Below are 17393 nucleotides of genomic sequence, written 5' to 3'. Positions count from 1 at the left end.
TTCATTAATTTGTGAAAACATTTCATAAGTATCTTAATCTTAAATTAGAGTTTGCTAAATAACTTAAGGTAATTGCACTCTCCATTTGATCACGAGGATGCAACAGCTGAAAAGTATCATTTTATTTTAAATCACAAAACAAGACACTTACAGTACAGTATATACTGAATCCATAATATTCATTGTATAACAAAATGGCACTTCTATGGCATTTTTGACCAATTACACTCAAATGAACAGTAATTTAAATAATTTTAATGCATTAAATGGGAACTCTTAGATGAGATAAATGGTAGTAACCCTACAGTGTTTGCAGAAAAAAAAATATGATGGGGGGGTGCGTGTGACATATGGGGAATAAACGGAACATGTCACCAACCACTGAGATATCAGTCACACTTACCCACCATTTTTTGCTGCAATTAAGATTGTGAAGCCTACTTAACCAAAGTTACCATGATCTTACAAATGGAAATTATAAGGTACGGGAATCATCTCTTGCACTGCTCAGCATTCTTGGGCGGGTTGGATTTGGCCACTTTCAATAACTTTTTTGTAATGCTAATGTATATAACTGACCCAACAAGTCCATTTTGCATATGATACAGCCTGCTTATCATTTTTAGATACACTGTAACAAAGCATACATTATATTACCTATAAATATATAATATATTCACAATATGGAATTCAAAACAAATGTCATCAGACTACATTGGGGTTAGGCATGTATTAGGACAGCATAGATGCCCACTCTCATAATAGAGAACATTTTTATATTACATGTAGTTTTAGATACAATCAGCTAGAGGCTTACAAAAACATATTAAAATATAATCTGCAAACAGTGACGGTCCCCTTTATTTACACACACTTTGTGGACTTTTTTTTTTTTATTTAATACTTTTTTTTTTTACGAGAGTTACTTACATGTTGCCTTGGCTGCTAGTTGCTGGCCCAGTCATGTACTCCATCCTGATGAAATATGAATCTGGAAAACAAAAAATTATAAACATAAATGGAAATCAAAACAGCAAGTCTGAAAATAAAGTGATCTTACCATTATTAAAATTGCTTTCATTTTCTTTCAGAAACCTAAGACAGTTTCACTATGTGAAGCAACTTGCAACTGTATACAGCAGTTACAAATATTTTATATATTTTCATTTGAAAGGCTGCATTTTGAATTTGCAGTTTGGGAATGCACATAAAAGTCCTAACCAAGAACTTTTTTTGCTGACCAGAACATTTGACAAGTAATGGTCATTCATTACAGATCATCCAAACAAAAGTGTTGCGAATCCAGACACTGCTTAACATTTTATAGTTCCATTGACGACTTTAAACAAGGGCTACCAAATTATGCATAATGAAATCCACCCCATGTATAGTAGCATTTTAATAAAAACTAACCAAAAGAAATGAGTTTTAGTAAGATTTAATTTACCATGTTTGGATTTTTTTTTATTAAATACAGTAACAAGTTAGCAAAAACTACTACTTATCCTAGTACACAAAAGCATAGGCACAAAGAGCATGTTATACTGCAAGAGTAATTCAAAAAGTCCTCATACCTACAGTAAAGCTATAAAGACGTAAAAGGAATATTATATGCATAAAAAAAAAATTCACAAAATATATACACTAATGTGTTTAGTATAATATAGAAAAAAACACATTGATCTGGGGAAGAATTTTAAAAAAAGGAAAATATAAAAATGATTTTACGTTACCAGTGGATATAACAGTCCATAATCATGGACATGCAATGTCACAAAGAATAAAAAAAAAAAAAGAAATCACAGTAACCAACAAAATCCATGACAGATCATATCTATAATGAATGATTGATTGACAGACAAGGACCTAGACATCAGAGATAGCCCATCTACTGTTACTACCAGCTGTACAGTGTGCTACCGCCTATCACAACTACAGATAAGGGACTTACAGACATTTAAGCCAATACCGTGGCATGACATGCTGGGACTTGTAGTTAAACCCTGGTGACACTCTGCCTACCTTTAATATAACCCTTATACTACAGCAATGACCATGTAATGGTCACCATGTAATGGTCACCATGTAATGGTCACCATGTAATGGTCACCATGCCCATGCCGCCCGGTGACTGCAGGCCTGCGGGCTCTGTGGAGCCCTAGGACGGCCGGATAAGCCGCAGTACGAGCACATGAAGAATACAGAAGCCGGACATACAGACCTGCGCGGTTGCTATCACCGTCTCTCTCTACCAACAACGAGACAGCGTCACTCACAGCGCAGACATCCCATCTGCACCATGTGGCAGGACACAGGCTTCCGCATGACGTCACGACACGGAGGACCCAGAGTACGGGTGTCCCGATCACTGCCTGTTCTGAACTAGCAGCCCAATGCTTCCTGAGTTACTGGTAGTGGGTACAGAGTGTGCGACAACCTGACATCTCTCTGGAACATATTCCTCGGCTCTACTCTTTGCCAGCGAATGTCCAACTGAATTAACTTGCGTTTAGACACAGTTCATTTATGGATACAAATAGTACTATTACAATGCACTGGGCCAATGTTAATTCAGTCAAAAAGTCAGTGGTAAATCTCCTGCAGTATTTATTAAATAATTTTAATTCTAGTTTCTGTACATTTTTGCACTGCATTCATATAATCAAGCAGATTTGTTAATGTTCTAGGGACAATGAAAATAAACAACACTATCTGGTGATATAGGGGCCAATTTAACAATCTTCACATTTTTGCCACATTAAGTATCATCTATCATTACAACAATGACAGATAGCTTAATAGAGCAATTTACCATTACACTCATGTTAGAAAGCGTATCTGATAAGAGGCTGTCCCTGAGATGACTCCGTTATAATGACAACTCCGGATTTCACTGTTACATCTCCAATAATAGAATACATTCTGGAGACAGAAACTAGCCTCCTGACTAGTATATTTACAAGCTTCTCTTTCTGAGTCCCTGGTTGGCATTGTCTTGTGCATACATCTATTTATGTGTTATCCTGAGCTTTATTAATAAATGTACAGAAATTATGTTTTATATGGTTTGTTAGTTTATCCACTGACACAGCTATATATGTTTTAAATCGCTGTATTGGAACAGCTGCTATTTTGCCAGCAGTTTCATTAATAATTATTTATATCCTATAGTTAACCATTTACCTAACTTGTTACGATATTTGTAACCTGGATAACTAATATGTCAATTCATTGATTAGATTAACAAATGTTTGTTAGCATAGCATACAATGCTGTGCAAAAGTTTTAAGCAGGTGTGGAAAAAATGCTGCAAAGTAAAAATGATTTTCAAAAATAGAAGTGTTAATAGTTTATTTTTATCAATTGACAAAATGCAAAGTGAATGAACAGAATAGAAATCTAAATCAAATCAAAATTTGGTGTGATCACCCTTTCCCTTCAAACAGCATCAATCTTCTAGGTACACTTGCACACAGGTTTTAAAGGAACTCAGCAGGGAGGTTGTTCCATACTTCTTGGAGAACTAACCACAGATCTGTGGATTTAGGCTTCCTCAAATCCTTCTGTCTCTTCATGTAATCCCAGACAGACTCGATGATGTGAGATCAGGGCTCTGTGGGGGCCATATCATCACTTCCAGTACTCCTTGTTTTTATTTACGCTGAAGATAGTTCTCAATTACATTGGCTGTATGTTTGGTGTCCTTGTCCTGCTGCAGAATAAAGTTGGAGCAAATCAAACGCCTTCCTGATTGTACTGCATGATGGATAAGTACCTGTCTGTATTTCTAAGCATTGAGGACACCAATAATCCTGACCAAATCCCCAACTCCATTTGCTGAATTGCAGCCCCAAACTTGCAAGGAACCTCCACCATGCTTCACTGTTGCCTGCAGACAATCATTATTTTACCACTCTCCAGCGCTTCAGCTCAGAACTGGAAAAAGCTAGTTAAACCCAAATTCACCCATCTACTGTTCCGAGAAGTCTGGCCAGAACTGGTCTTCATGGAAGAATTGCAGCCAAAAGCCAATTTTCGACAGGGAAGCAAGGCCAAACAACTTAACTATGCACAAAAACAGGAATTGTGGTGCAGAAATATGGCAATAGGTGCTCTACACTGAGTCAAAATTTTAAATATTTGGCAGTAACAGAAGGTAGATTGTTTGCCAAAGGGCTGGAGAGCATGCCCACCTCTATCTCACCTCTTGAAGCTGTCTCTCTCTACTGGCACGTTTCCATCCTACTTTAAATGTGCTCTCATCTCGCCAATTCTAAAGAAACCATCTGTCGATCCAGCCTCTCACCAACTACCACCCTATTTCTCTCCTCCCCTTTGCCTCCAAACTACTTGAGCAATTAGTGTTCAAATGCCTGTTTCACTTTCTCTCTTCTCATTCAATTCTCAACTCTCTGCAATCAGCCACCCCCCCTCCCTCCAGCATTCCACTGAAACTGCTCTCACAAAAGTGATCATTTATTTACTTACTGCAAAGTCTAAGAGTCAATTCTCCATGCTCATTCTAGTTGTTCTCTCTGCTGCATTTGACCCAGTTGATCACCCTCTTCTCCTACACACCTTTCACTCCATTGGCCTTCATGACACAGTTCTTTCCTGGTTCACTTCCTACTTATCAAACCGCTCCTTTAGTGTTTCTACCTCTGGCACATCCCCCTCTCTGCTCCCACTATCTGTTGGGGTCCCGCAAGGCTCTGTTCTTGGCCCTTTACTTTTTTCATTGTACACCTTTTCTCTTGGGGGACTAATTTGTTCATTCAGCCTCCAATACCTCTACGCTGAGGACACCCAAATCTGTATTTCTTCCCCGACCTCTACCCTTCTGTACTATCTCGTGTAACCAACTGTCTTTCAGCTATCTCCACATGAATGTTCCAACGCTACCTAAAGTTCAACATGTCCAAAACAGAGCTTATTATCTTCCCTCCTGCCAGAGTCACCACCTGCCCTCAAGTCTCTCTCACTGTCTGTAACACTACAATTTCCTCTGTCTCCCAAGCCTGTTGTCTTGGTGTCACACTTGACTTCACCCTCTGCTTTATTCCTCAAACTCCACCTTAAAAACATTGCCAGAATACTCCCTTTTCTTACTCAACATGCTACCAAAACTCTTATCATCTCCTATCTTGATTATTGCAAAATCCTGCTATCTGGCATTCCTGACACCAATATATCCACACTTCAATCCATCCTAAATGCTGCTGCAATACTGATCTTCCTCTCTCACCGTTCCACATCTGCTGCACCATTTTACAAATCCCTACACTGGCTCCCTGTATCCTCTAGAATCAAGGATACACTACCCCTGTATCCTCTAGAATCAAATTCAAATTACTCACCCTCCCACCCTCTTAGCTCTACCTCTGTCTTATCTCTGCTAACCACCTCTTACTCCCGCCTACAAGACTTCTCCCGTGTTGCTCCCCACTATGGAATTCCCTACCATGCTCAGACTTTTCCACAGCCTTCAAATCTTTAGATGCTCTTTAAAAACCCATCTCTTTTTTAGAGGTAACCTTATCCCCGATAACACCATTCACACTAATGTCCCAATCTCCTCTCTGAACCACATTTGCTTCTCTTGTTTCAGCTGTGCCCTCTTCCACTCAGAATGTAAGCGCTCTAATGAGCTGGGTCCTTTATTTTCATGTCTGCGTTTATTTTGTCTAGCTTGTATGTCCCTGTTTTATGTATGTACTGTTTTCCCTACTGTACAGTGCTGCAGAGCACTGTGGTGCCTTACAAATCTACGGTAATAATAGTAATAATAATTCTGCAGCAGGACAAGGACCCAAAACACAGCCAATGTCATTAAGAACTATCTTCAGCGTAAAAAAGAACAAGGAGCCCTGTAGATATATTTACTAAACTTTGTGTTTGAATAAGTGGAGATGTTGCCTATAGCAACCAATCAGATTCTAGCTATTATTTATTTAGTATATTATACAAAATGACAGCTAGAATCTGATTGGTTGCTATAGGCACATCTCCACTTTTTCAAACCCGCAGTTTAGTAAATATACTCCCCTGGAAGTGATGATATGGCCCCCACAGAGCCCTGATCTCAACCTCATTGAGTCTGTCTGGGATTACATGAAGAAACAGAAGGATTTGAGCAAGCCTACATCCACAGAAGATCTGTGGTTAGGTCTCCAAAAATGTTTGGGACCACCTCCCTGCCCAGTGCCTTCAAAAACTGTGTGCAAGTGTACCTAGAAGAATTGATGTATTGTTGCTGTTTTGAAAGCAAAGGGTGGTCACACCAAATATTGATTTGATTTAGATTTCTTTTCTGTTCATTCACAATAAATAAACTATTAACACTTTTATTTTAAAAAACATTCTTACTGCCAAATCTTTTAACAAGGTCTGGGACCCCTGGATGTCTCACTTCCAATACCGCTCCCCCTTTTCCTAATCGTTCCCCCTCCCCTTACGTAGCCCCCTCCCATCTCATTGCCTCTGGTTCAAGAGCGATCTCTCACGCCCCTCCCCTTCTCCCCCCCCCCCACCTCTCATCTTCTCTTTTATCTTCCTCTTTCTCATCCTTCTCCTTTTCTTTTCTTTCTTCTCTTTTAAATATAAAAATATCGGTCTTTATTTTATAGAATCTGTGCTATTTTTTCTCTGAAGCACTGAGATTTCTACTTCACTATTTAATGTACTGAATATATTTTGTTTGATATAACATGTATCTTTTTGCATTGTTAATTCTTTTTTGACCGTTAATAAACACTTGTTTAAAAAAAAAAAAACATTCTTACTTTGCAACATTTTTCTACACCTGCCTAAACTTTTGCACAGTATTGTATGTCAGTTTTTTGTTTTGTTTTTATTTTTGTTTCTATTAAAAAAAATCTTTCAATAAAAAAAGACGCAAAAATAATAAAAAAAAATATATATATATATATATATTTCAGCTCTAACATATTGTGTCATTGCACATAATATACATCACTGTGATTGTTTAAGTAGATAAATTAAAAGTTATAAACAAACTTTGGTAGTTCTCATTTTCATTACTTTAACAAACAGTCCAAAATGAAAGCTCTTGTAGCGGATGATTCCCATCATGATCCCAAAATAAAACTTTGGGGATTTATTAAACAGCAGTTTGAACAATTTTTAAGATGTTTTTCAAAAATTAAAAGAATATATGTTTTTTTGAGAGAATCAAAATTTTGATTTTGAAATTTTTACAATTTACATTTTTCTTGAATTATACTCTGTTATATAGCATATGAAAGCCCATAAAAAGAGGTTTAAAATAAGAAGTTGCCCAACTCTCTGGCTCAATTATATGAGCTATGGATGCACTTTAAAAGAATGTTTAAAGCAAACTTTTTGCTAAAAAATTGCAGCTTTAAAAGCATATAACTTCAAAACCAGTGTACATATGAGCCTAAGATTTGGGGGGTTTCTTTACACCCATGGCAGCAGTTATTAGTCCAAATTTTATTACAATCTGATATGGTCAGTTTGAAACCCTGTGTTGATTTGATGTGGAAGGACTCAATGCTCTCCCGAATTGAATGGCTAACTTCATCTTCAGATGGGGTCAGTCATCTGGGTCAAGCAGTGATAGGTTTAAGCAGACCGCAATTCTGTCAAAATAGTTTCACCTCAGAAGTGGTATAAAGGTTTACACAACTATAATGAAGAAACACCCAGAATCACTTTAAATGCACCTGCTAGAATATGTTTTATATTTTAATATATATAATAACATTAAAACAAAAATGATAATATTGTTCAATGACATGACCGTACACACTTTTCAGCTCTATTAATCATTTATTGGGTAACATAACAGGTAACACATGTAAATGAATCCAGGCCTTGGAAGAAGTGCTGGATGAAACGCCTAGTGAAAAAAAGCAATAACACATTTACATATGTTCCTTATCTGATCACTTTCATTGGCAGTAAATAAAATAAACCTACTGACATGAGAATTCCTCAATGACATGCTCCAAACACCTGGCTACCAACATCACTCATCTCAGTTGCAGTAGGATAAAGATCCAGAACCTGACAGAAGCTGAGGTAGGTCCAGGCATTTAAGTGGTTTTCGTCACAGATGCTGTGAACAGTGGAGCAACAAACTATGATGGCAGAAACCTTAGAAGGTGAGTGCAGCAGCAGAACGCTGGATCTGTCTAGACATTGGAAACAACTTTTTTAAGAACTCCAAAGGTGCATTCTATAACTTCTCTAGTAGTGCGTTGCTTGTTATCCTTGTTCAGCTGTAGTAAACGGGATTTATGAGTGGTGTTAGCAGCCAGAAATAACTTCCATATTTTCCATCTCCTACAAAATATATAATATGTGTGTGTGTATAATATATATATATATATATATATATATATATATATATATATATATATATATATATATATATATATATATATATTACACACACACACACACACACACACACACTAAAAAAATATAAAAAGAATTATGACATTCATATTTTTAACACAAGAAAAAAAACTCATCTTCAGCAAACCATGTGGACAATTCCCTTTTTTTTTTCAAATAAAAAATAAAACGCTGACTGCTTCAGGATGTAGGCTTCATGAGAGGCAGGCCACAAAGTTAACTTTCTTCTGTATAGAAAAACACACAACCTGCACATTTATGTAATGGTAATTTTTACAGTTACAAAAAGATTCTTCCATTCAACATGGCGGTGTGTGCGCCACATGAGTGCATTTGATAGCACCCAGGAAATTCGGTCATATATAATAATAATAAAATGCCCTTTTAAGCACCTGTCACATAATCTCACTCTGGAAAAGGAATAAATTGAGAGGAATGTTTTGGATTTTTTTAGTCCTCTCAAGACCTGGAACAGACACCACAAAAATGTTGACTACGAGTTTCTGGCCATAGCTGCCAAAGTCATCTTAAATAAACTCAAATCTGAAATGTACCATACTCGATGTTTTTTAAAGCAAAATCTGTTATCTAGTAAATTGCTGTTATACTAAACACCAAAATATTGTAATTTTCTGAATAAGTTTGTTGTGTTTAAAGGACAAAAAGCCCTTTGGCCAGTGAAAACAGGAGTTACAATTTGTTATTAAATTTTGCTGCGCCATATACATCATAGCAGCTCCTGCCAGCGATAACTGTTACTATAGTCAGGGAAGATTAAAAAATATATATTTTATTCAGCTTGACACTTAGTAAATGAATGGGGCTATAACTTTTGTATCATAAAAGTTTTTATATATCAATGATTTAAAAAAATAAAATACAAAAAAAAATAAAAAAAAAAATATATATATATATATATATATATATATATATATATATATATATATATATATATATATATATATATATATATATATATATATATATATATATATTATTTTGATTTCTCAGTGGAACTGGAAGCACAAACAAAGCTTCCAGATCAAAGCATGCTTCGGTTGCATGTTTATAAGAGCTGATCTCTTCTTGATCTGGATATTTATTTGCAATACTTAGTTACCACCGTGATAAAATAATGGTAAATCACAGTGATAATTTGGCAATATAAAATGACAGATTTTTGCTGCAATAACCATTATGATAATAAATAGGTCTGAATCGTATGTTATGTTTTTAATTAAATAGTTGTTACACTCAGAACCGGATTTAGACCTCATGGGGCCCTAGGCAAGATAATGGTTTGGGCCCCCCTCCCTGAAAAAATCCATAGCACTATAGTTTTTTAGCATAACATATACCCCTATTCAGGGGCTGGCTGGCAGACTTTAGCCCGGGGGGCAAGCATATAGCACTGGCCCATAAGTAGCGTCCCATTTTTAAAGGGTGGTCTCACTGCTGGCCCTGGGAGGGCCCTCTGGGGACCGCTGGGCCCTAGGCAATTGCCTAGGTTGCCTAGTGGTAAATCCGGCCCTGGTTACACTAAACCATAAAATATTGTAATTGTCACAAATACATCATCTATCTTTAAACAATAATCTGATATGTTGCGTAAAATTCTTGGTAAACCAAGCACTGTGGGCCTGAATCATTAAGAAAGTATAGTGACCACATGTATCAAAGATAATACCACAGTCCAGACACTATAGGCAATCAGCGTGAGAAAAATAGGGGGTCAACAAAGTCAAATCCTCCAGTGTTATGAGACAAGATGGTAATTACAAGTCATGAGGGAACTGGCTTGATTGAATTCCGCACAGCTACATGTGCATGTCCATTTAGAAACAGAACACCATATAACGGAGAGGAATTACCTACTATGGTAGATTGAAATATACTTGACTCCGATTTGAGTAACCAGCTGTTAATGTCCAGCGGCAAACTCCTAATGAATCCCACAATCGCCTTGGTCTGTAAAGGTGTGTATAAAAAGTCCAACCCCGGGTATAGAAACATTTCCACTTTTTCAAACTTGCAGCTTGATCGATTTATTCCCTGGTCCTCTATTTTTCACTTACACAGTGAGGTAAAATAACAGACATTCAGGATGGGCCATTCACACGATAAACAACCGTTCGGCCCGAATACGCATTAGTGTGTACTCTTCAACGATGAAAGTTTATCGTTCTAAAGCACATCGTATCCTTTGATTTGAATTTTTAAGCCGAACGAAAAAAGTAATTCACCGATGGAACAATGTCGTTCCGATTCTGCAGTGTGTACGCACTAACGACTGGCAGTGTTCATAGATCTCTATGGAGTATGCAGAATCACAATCCTTTTTAGCCGATGGTTATGACAGATGAAGAACGCAGATCTGATGGTGAATCTTGTAAAATGTGTTTAGTGTGTACAAATGAATTGGCATGCTGATCAGGACTTTTTTTTTTTTTTCAGTCGTTGGTAAAATCATCAATTATATTGCATCAGGAGAAATTCTCTGTAGTATGTACCCAACCTTACTATCCTCTCTGTCTCCAGAGACATTCATAAGTCATAAGTCACATTTTTGCATAAAATATCATTCCCGTCTGTGCACTAAAGTTACATAAACAGCATATTTAATAAATGTGTCCAGCAGGGCGACAAAACCCCCTTCAAATATTCAAGTACATGGACTAGTTGGAAGGATCTTAAAATAAGGAATCACAAAAAAAAAAAAAAAAAAAGATATGGGGAAGTTTTATATGATATACACTATCAAGTTACACAAAACAGAATGTTTTCATATTTTCCAAGGTATGAATACCAACTATGAATACCTAACTCAATCTAATCTATTGTTTTAGGCATTATCATGATTATCCCAGATAATAATATTGTAGTCATGTTAATGTCATTTTGAATTTATAGTTTACAACTTTTATAATGTTTTTCTTTGCAAATTTGTCCAATTTCTGTCAATAATTTGTTTACTATGTTTCAACAGTTAACTCAGTTGAAACAATATTTAATATTGATTGTTCTGTCCAGATGTTAACTTCTATAGATGTCATTATTTGTAATTGATTAGTATCAGTCAAAGAAATTGTAGATATGAACTTCATTTCATACATAGAAAAACTCATTGCATTCTCATACTTATATCAATACATAAGCGCTTGAAGAAACTATTGGTTTCATTTTATTTTGTTTACTGATTTACTCAAGCACTTTCTTACCTCAGTCTGTAATACTCAGTCTTGTTTTATTATTGTATTTGTTCTCAATTGTAAAGCACTCCAACATATGCTGATACCATATAAATAAAAGTTAATAATAGCAATAATAATATTAATAATAATTGTATTTGACACCATAAAATTCCTCTCTGTATCATTTTGACGAGAGGCTCACAAAACTATTTTGTGTTGCTGGTAAACTCTGATCCTTCCACTATCTAGCTCCCAGTATAAAGCTCCCTTTATCTTCTTTACATAATGAAACTGCCTATTACATACAACTGAGTCCCCCACAAAAGTAGCACCATGAGCTCTTGAAATACCACGTGATGCTGTGAGCCTTCCAATGGTCAGATTGGCTAAAGATTGTACTATGGCCGCCCACTTCAAAACTGGGTGTATCCTGTTATGTAGTAGATTCACACTTAATATAAATCAGTGCTCCACAACGTCTTAAATGCATTTTTAAAAGGATCAACTGTGGTCTGCAATCTGTCTGGTCATCATCCTACTGCACTGATTGCCCACATGTGGTCGGTCCCCTGAACTACCATATATATCCAGTCTGTCCAAGCAGATATGCAGCCTAATTGTACACAGATTCAGTGGTCTGCTGAGCAGGCCAGCCATATTTCATTAGTTACACTAAAGTCTGCCATATTTCACCTTAAGAGCCAGCTACTCAGCATATCGGTGGCTTAGGACTTTGTGCTCATGATTGCATGCTCAGAAATTGTGAGAAAAGCTGAACATCATCCTCAAACTTAATTTTCTTCAGTGGCGTTTGTAAAATAGGACTACCATCGTCAGTGGGTTGGGTACCAATTTCCGACAGTAGACATACCGATGGAAATTATACGGACAAGGAAACACCAAAAAGCTAAATGCCTACATGTATGAAATCCCGGCGCAGATAAGATACAAATATCGTGGGGACAAATAGCATGAGGTCCGCCCTATTTTTCCCCAACAACCGCCATATTTTTCCCCAACCAGCCCTAGTTCCCAGGCTGGTCAGCACAGGGCTGAATTCCCTAGGAAGTTGGGATCCGCAAAAAAATGCAGACTCCCTCCCTAGGGGTACTCAGCCCCGTGCTGACAGCACTGGGCAGTGGTATGGGGTAATAAATGGTTAAAAATAGAATAAAAATTAAACATATTTTTACATTGGTGAACTACAAGTACAAGTAAGCCCAAGCTGCCATGAACAATATGGGCATGCTAGTGCTTGTAGTGCTTCAAGCACCAGCATACTCATGGCTGCCAGGGCATGCTGGCACTTGGAGAACCATAAGTGCCAGCATTCCCTGACAGCCAGGGCCCTCTGTGTCCTGTAGTGCACCAATATAAAATGTAAATAAAAGACACCCCTCGTTTCAACCACCAAACATTTTACAAAACCCATTCCTACTTACGAAATCTGTTCCTTCTTCTTTATGATCCAGTCTTGTAAGATTTTAATCCAAAAGTGAGTTTTTAAAAAAAAAAAAAATACCCCCAAAAAATATTCCAAGTGATAAAGTAAAAAAAAACGAACCAAAGTATTCCAAGCGATGAAAAAAAAAAAACTTATGTCTGGCAGCTTGATCCCAAAATAATTCAGCCGGAACATGCTTGGCAAAACAAATAATAAGTGTTCCCGAGACGCCCCAACTGCTCCTGAACACAGAAGCAACTCGCCGCATAATGAAATTCTAACAGCCGTTGGAAATATGACTACCACCGTTAGTAAGTAACCATACATTTACCTTCCCCAACCCTGTGTTAACGCTATGGCTTTTATTTTGTTGCCTTTTAAGACTCCTTTTGGCCAACTTATTAAACTATTGCTTATGACAAAAGCCTTTTTAGAGGGTAGCAATAGTATGTAGCGAAGCTGGCTGCAGAGTAGCATTAACTTGTTGTTGTTTGGTATTAGCCATTTGACCTAGTATTGACCTGAACCAGCTGCTTTATTTAATTTCCATCCCAACACTTTATTTAAAAATGAAAGTACGAGATGGCACATGCCATTTTAAAGCATCAATCCTATGAAAAAATGAAGTGTGTTTTTAACATAAAGCACTGTGACAGGCCATATAAAGTTGCCATTGTTGTTGTTAGTTGCCATTTGTTCCTTGGTTTGTTTCTTCAGGCTGCTATTACTGATTTATATTTCTGCACAATGTCATGCACTACCATGACAACCACATTCACATGGCACATGAACAATTGAACCAAGAGTCTTTGGTTCTGAACTTTGTTTGCACTGTTTAATGTAAAATCCTCCCCCCTCCACCTCCCTCCTAGGCCTTCACTTGATGTGCTAATAGCCATGAGCCTCTTCCTTTGTAACTGGGAGCCATATTTTGCAAATTCAAGATAGATTTTGAAAAGGATATAATGATTTGTAGAAGGACAGCTAAGCTACGATTAGATGCATGTTTAAAAAACACTTAACTTGCTATTTAAAGAAAAATATAAATAATCCAACTATATGCGATTGCTGCTTTAATTGTCAATGGAATTCCCTGTCCAATATACGAGAAAGTGGATCTTAGAGTCCTTGTAGATCATGTTTTTAAGGGGTACACCACGGTGCTGTTTAAGATATTAATTTTCTAAAGAAAAGAGTTAAAGTGCGTCCAATCAGAACCATAATGGACCTCATTAAGAATATGTTGCTCAGCACAACCATATACATAATAGACATTTTTTAACAATTTCAGTGTTTAAGACTACATACAGATAAGTGTGTAGGAGTGTTAAAAATATTTTTGTGCTTATTTTTTCTCTCTTCTACATAATATCTTGCTGCCATTGCACCCAGCAAAAACGTCAATGTGGACATAGCCTAAAATTATTACCAGATCACTTAGAGGGAATAATGCTGTGATTAGTTACAGTATGTATATACAATTAGCTATATAATATAACAATTCTTTGTTAATATACAATTGTATAGTTTTAATTAAATGGTCACCCATAATTAGGCTCCCATGTGCGTTTTTTCCAGGATAATCCCCTTTGTTAAACCCAAAATATTTACAGTAGCTCACTGTACTAATTTTAACATACTATAAACTCCTGATTAACACAAAATGACAGGACTAGTGTAAATAGGTTCCTTTAACAGTTTTACCTTATGGGATATGAAGTCAATTTTATGGCCTGAGCAAACTGCTGGTCACATGGGTGTCCTGACTTTTTTTTCTTCAAAATATGGAATCCCAATGATATCAAGCTTTACTCCAAAATTGTGGCCACACATTTGAACCAGGTCCTGTCCACACTCATACACCATGACCAAGTGGACTTTATCCTTTTCGATAATACGAGGACGATAGACTTAATCCAGATTGTCAACCGTGGCAAAATTCTAGCAGTTATGCTGTCACTTGATGCAGAAAAGGCCTTTGACAGAATATCTTGGTACTTCATGACCAAAACTAGTAAAATTTGGCTTGACTAGTGCTTTTCTCATAAGCGTTAAAGCACTGTATTCTTCCCCAGCGGTCAGTATCCTGATAAATGGAGCTTCCTCAAACTTAGTCAAATTCATAATGGCATGCGACAGGGTTGCCCACTGTTGCCTTTTGTGTTTGCCTTGGTAGTCGAGCCTTCCCAAGAAGTCCAGGGATTGAAGCAGGGTCTGGCTGGGCAGTGAGGAAGGGGGGCATCTGCCCCCTGGGCCGGTCCCATAGTGGGATATCTGCATTTTATCTTTGCAATGTTCCTAATAGGCTGCTGAGCCGAGTGTCACTCACCGGACTGTTAGTGCCTCTAGTTTGGGACATGGGTCTCTCTCGCTCCTGCCGGCGCCTCTCCTGAGCCGTGGCCGTCCGCCATCTTGACCAAGATTGCGCATGTGCAAAAACCCTGAACTGTTAAAACCTCGCCTCTAGTCTCATTGGTTAATTAATCACCTCTCAGTACTTAAGGCACCTGTTGCCCTATTACCTTTGCCTGTTCTTGGTTCTCATTCCCTTGAGACTCTGAGGCGTTTCCTGTTTCTGCTCGTGTTATCCGTTTGCTGTGGACAAGTCTCCTCTTCACATCAGTAGTAGAACTCACCCGCTGCAGACTACTCTCGCTACCTCCGTTACATGCCTGCACCTGGACAAGTCTCCTCTTCACATCAGTAGTAGAACTTACCTGCTGCAGACTACTCACGCTACCCCGTTATATGCCTGCACCTGGACAAGTCTTCTCTTCTCATCAGTGGTGTAAACTTCCAACTGCGGACCACTCACGCTATTCCGTTACATACCTGCGCTGGACAAGTCTTCTCTACACATCTGTGGTGAAACCTACCAGCTGTAGACCACTCATGTCTCCTTGTGATATAGCTACTTCTCAGTATGGTACCTATTAGCTGGACTAAAGTCTACAAGTGCCTCTGTATTATAGCTGCAAGTCGCTGACTCTTCTACTGCATTGTTGATTGGTCTTTGCCTAACGTTATCCAGTTATCAAGTACTGGCCTCCTATATGCTACCTGCGTGCTAAGGCACTTGGACTCTTTCCGCATTGTATCCTGCTTACTAATCTGCTGTACCATCACAGTTCCACGGTACCAAGACTCAGCATTTATACTATTGACATTCCTTTCCTCTATTCTATTGTATGGTTCCACTGATTCACCACACTACCCAGAGGTCCGCACCTCTGGTAAGTGTAGCTACATCTGGTGAATTTTGGGTAAAACTCCTAGTGCCCGTGACACCGAGTCTCACCCTGTGGGCTAATATTTGCCAGGCAGCCCCTGGCATGAAGGTGGGAGAGAATAACTACACTCCCTTTTTGCGGATGATATTCTCCTAACCATCAATCAATCATGCATTAGTCTCCCTAATCTGATTATTGATGATTACGTCAGAGTGTCAGGTAATAAGATAGATTTTTCAAATTCAGAAGCCCTCACACTTCATATCCTCCACAGAATAAGGCTCATCTGACCTTTTATAACCTGAAATGGCAACACAAGAGATTAAAATATCTTTGGATTTCCATAACTTCATTTTATGAATCTCTTTACCAAGAGAAATTCCCCCATCCCCTGTGCCACATTACTAAAGATACTGACTCTTGGAATCCCAGAGTTACTGTCTTCCACATTTCGTGGACGTCCCACAAAAATACCATTATTTGGGGGCAATATCCATAGAATTCTCAAATCCATGATGGAAGCCCCAATTCCTAAAGACCTATGGATATTCTTTCGTCCTCCCCCTCACCAAAGTTTCTGTAGACATTCTTCAAAACTGGTCGCACACATATTGGCTGCAGATAGATATACTATTACTTCCAATGGGAAACAAGTAGTCCCACCAACTCGCTCTGCGGTCAAAAACTGCATCTGTTTAATCACATAAATGTTAGACTTTGTAAAATTGTCTGACTTAAGATTGGAAACTAGAACTTGCACTTTGTCAGCTTTAATAATATTTTTTTGTAATCAACCCTCCATACATCCATAATGTATGTCAATTTGTTTGATTACCCTATTATCCACACATTTGCATTTCTTTGAAAATCTACTCAATAAAAAGTTAATACAAAAAAAAACAAACCTGCATCTGGCATGTCACAAGCATGGAAAAAAAAAAAATCACATATCATCCTCAAGATAGGCCAGATCTTTTTACAAATTGTGGGCTCCATATCTTTTTAGGGAAGATAGGAATGACCCTTTCCACACATAAAACCTTCCCTTGTGTGGCCCAATCTTATCTTCATTGTCCAACTCTGCCAACTCCATGACCTGGAACCCTCTTCACTCGCAACCATTAA

The 17393-nt window shown here is 37.7% G+C and overlaps 1 protein-coding gene across 1 annotated transcript in view; it reads right to left on the bottom strand.

Moving 5' to 3' along the window:
* NMD3 (NMD3 ribosome export adaptor) overlaps window positions 1-2355 on the bottom strand; it is a 43750-nt gene extending 41395 nt beyond the window's left edge. The window contains exons 1-2 of the mRNA XM_075202074.1: window positions 2222-2355; window positions 931-991 (exon numbers count right to left, since the gene is read on the bottom strand). Of these exons, the coding sequence (XP_075058175.1) occupies window positions 931-974 (44 nt within the window). The 5' untranslated portion in view covers window positions 975-991; window positions 2222-2355. The remainder of the gene's footprint in view (window positions 1-930; window positions 992-2221) is intronic.
* Between the last annotated feature and the right edge of the window lie 15038 nt (window positions 2356-17393).

Source organism: Mixophyes fleayi, chromosome 3, assembly GCF_038048845.1.
Source record: "Mixophyes fleayi isolate aMixFle1 chromosome 3, aMixFle1.hap1, whole genome shotgun sequence".
NCBI lineage: Eukaryota > Metazoa > Chordata > Amphibia > Anura > Limnodynastidae > Mixophyes > Mixophyes fleayi.
Note: the sequence above shows the minus strand (reverse complement) of the source record. Positions and strands in the feature narration are given on the sequence as shown.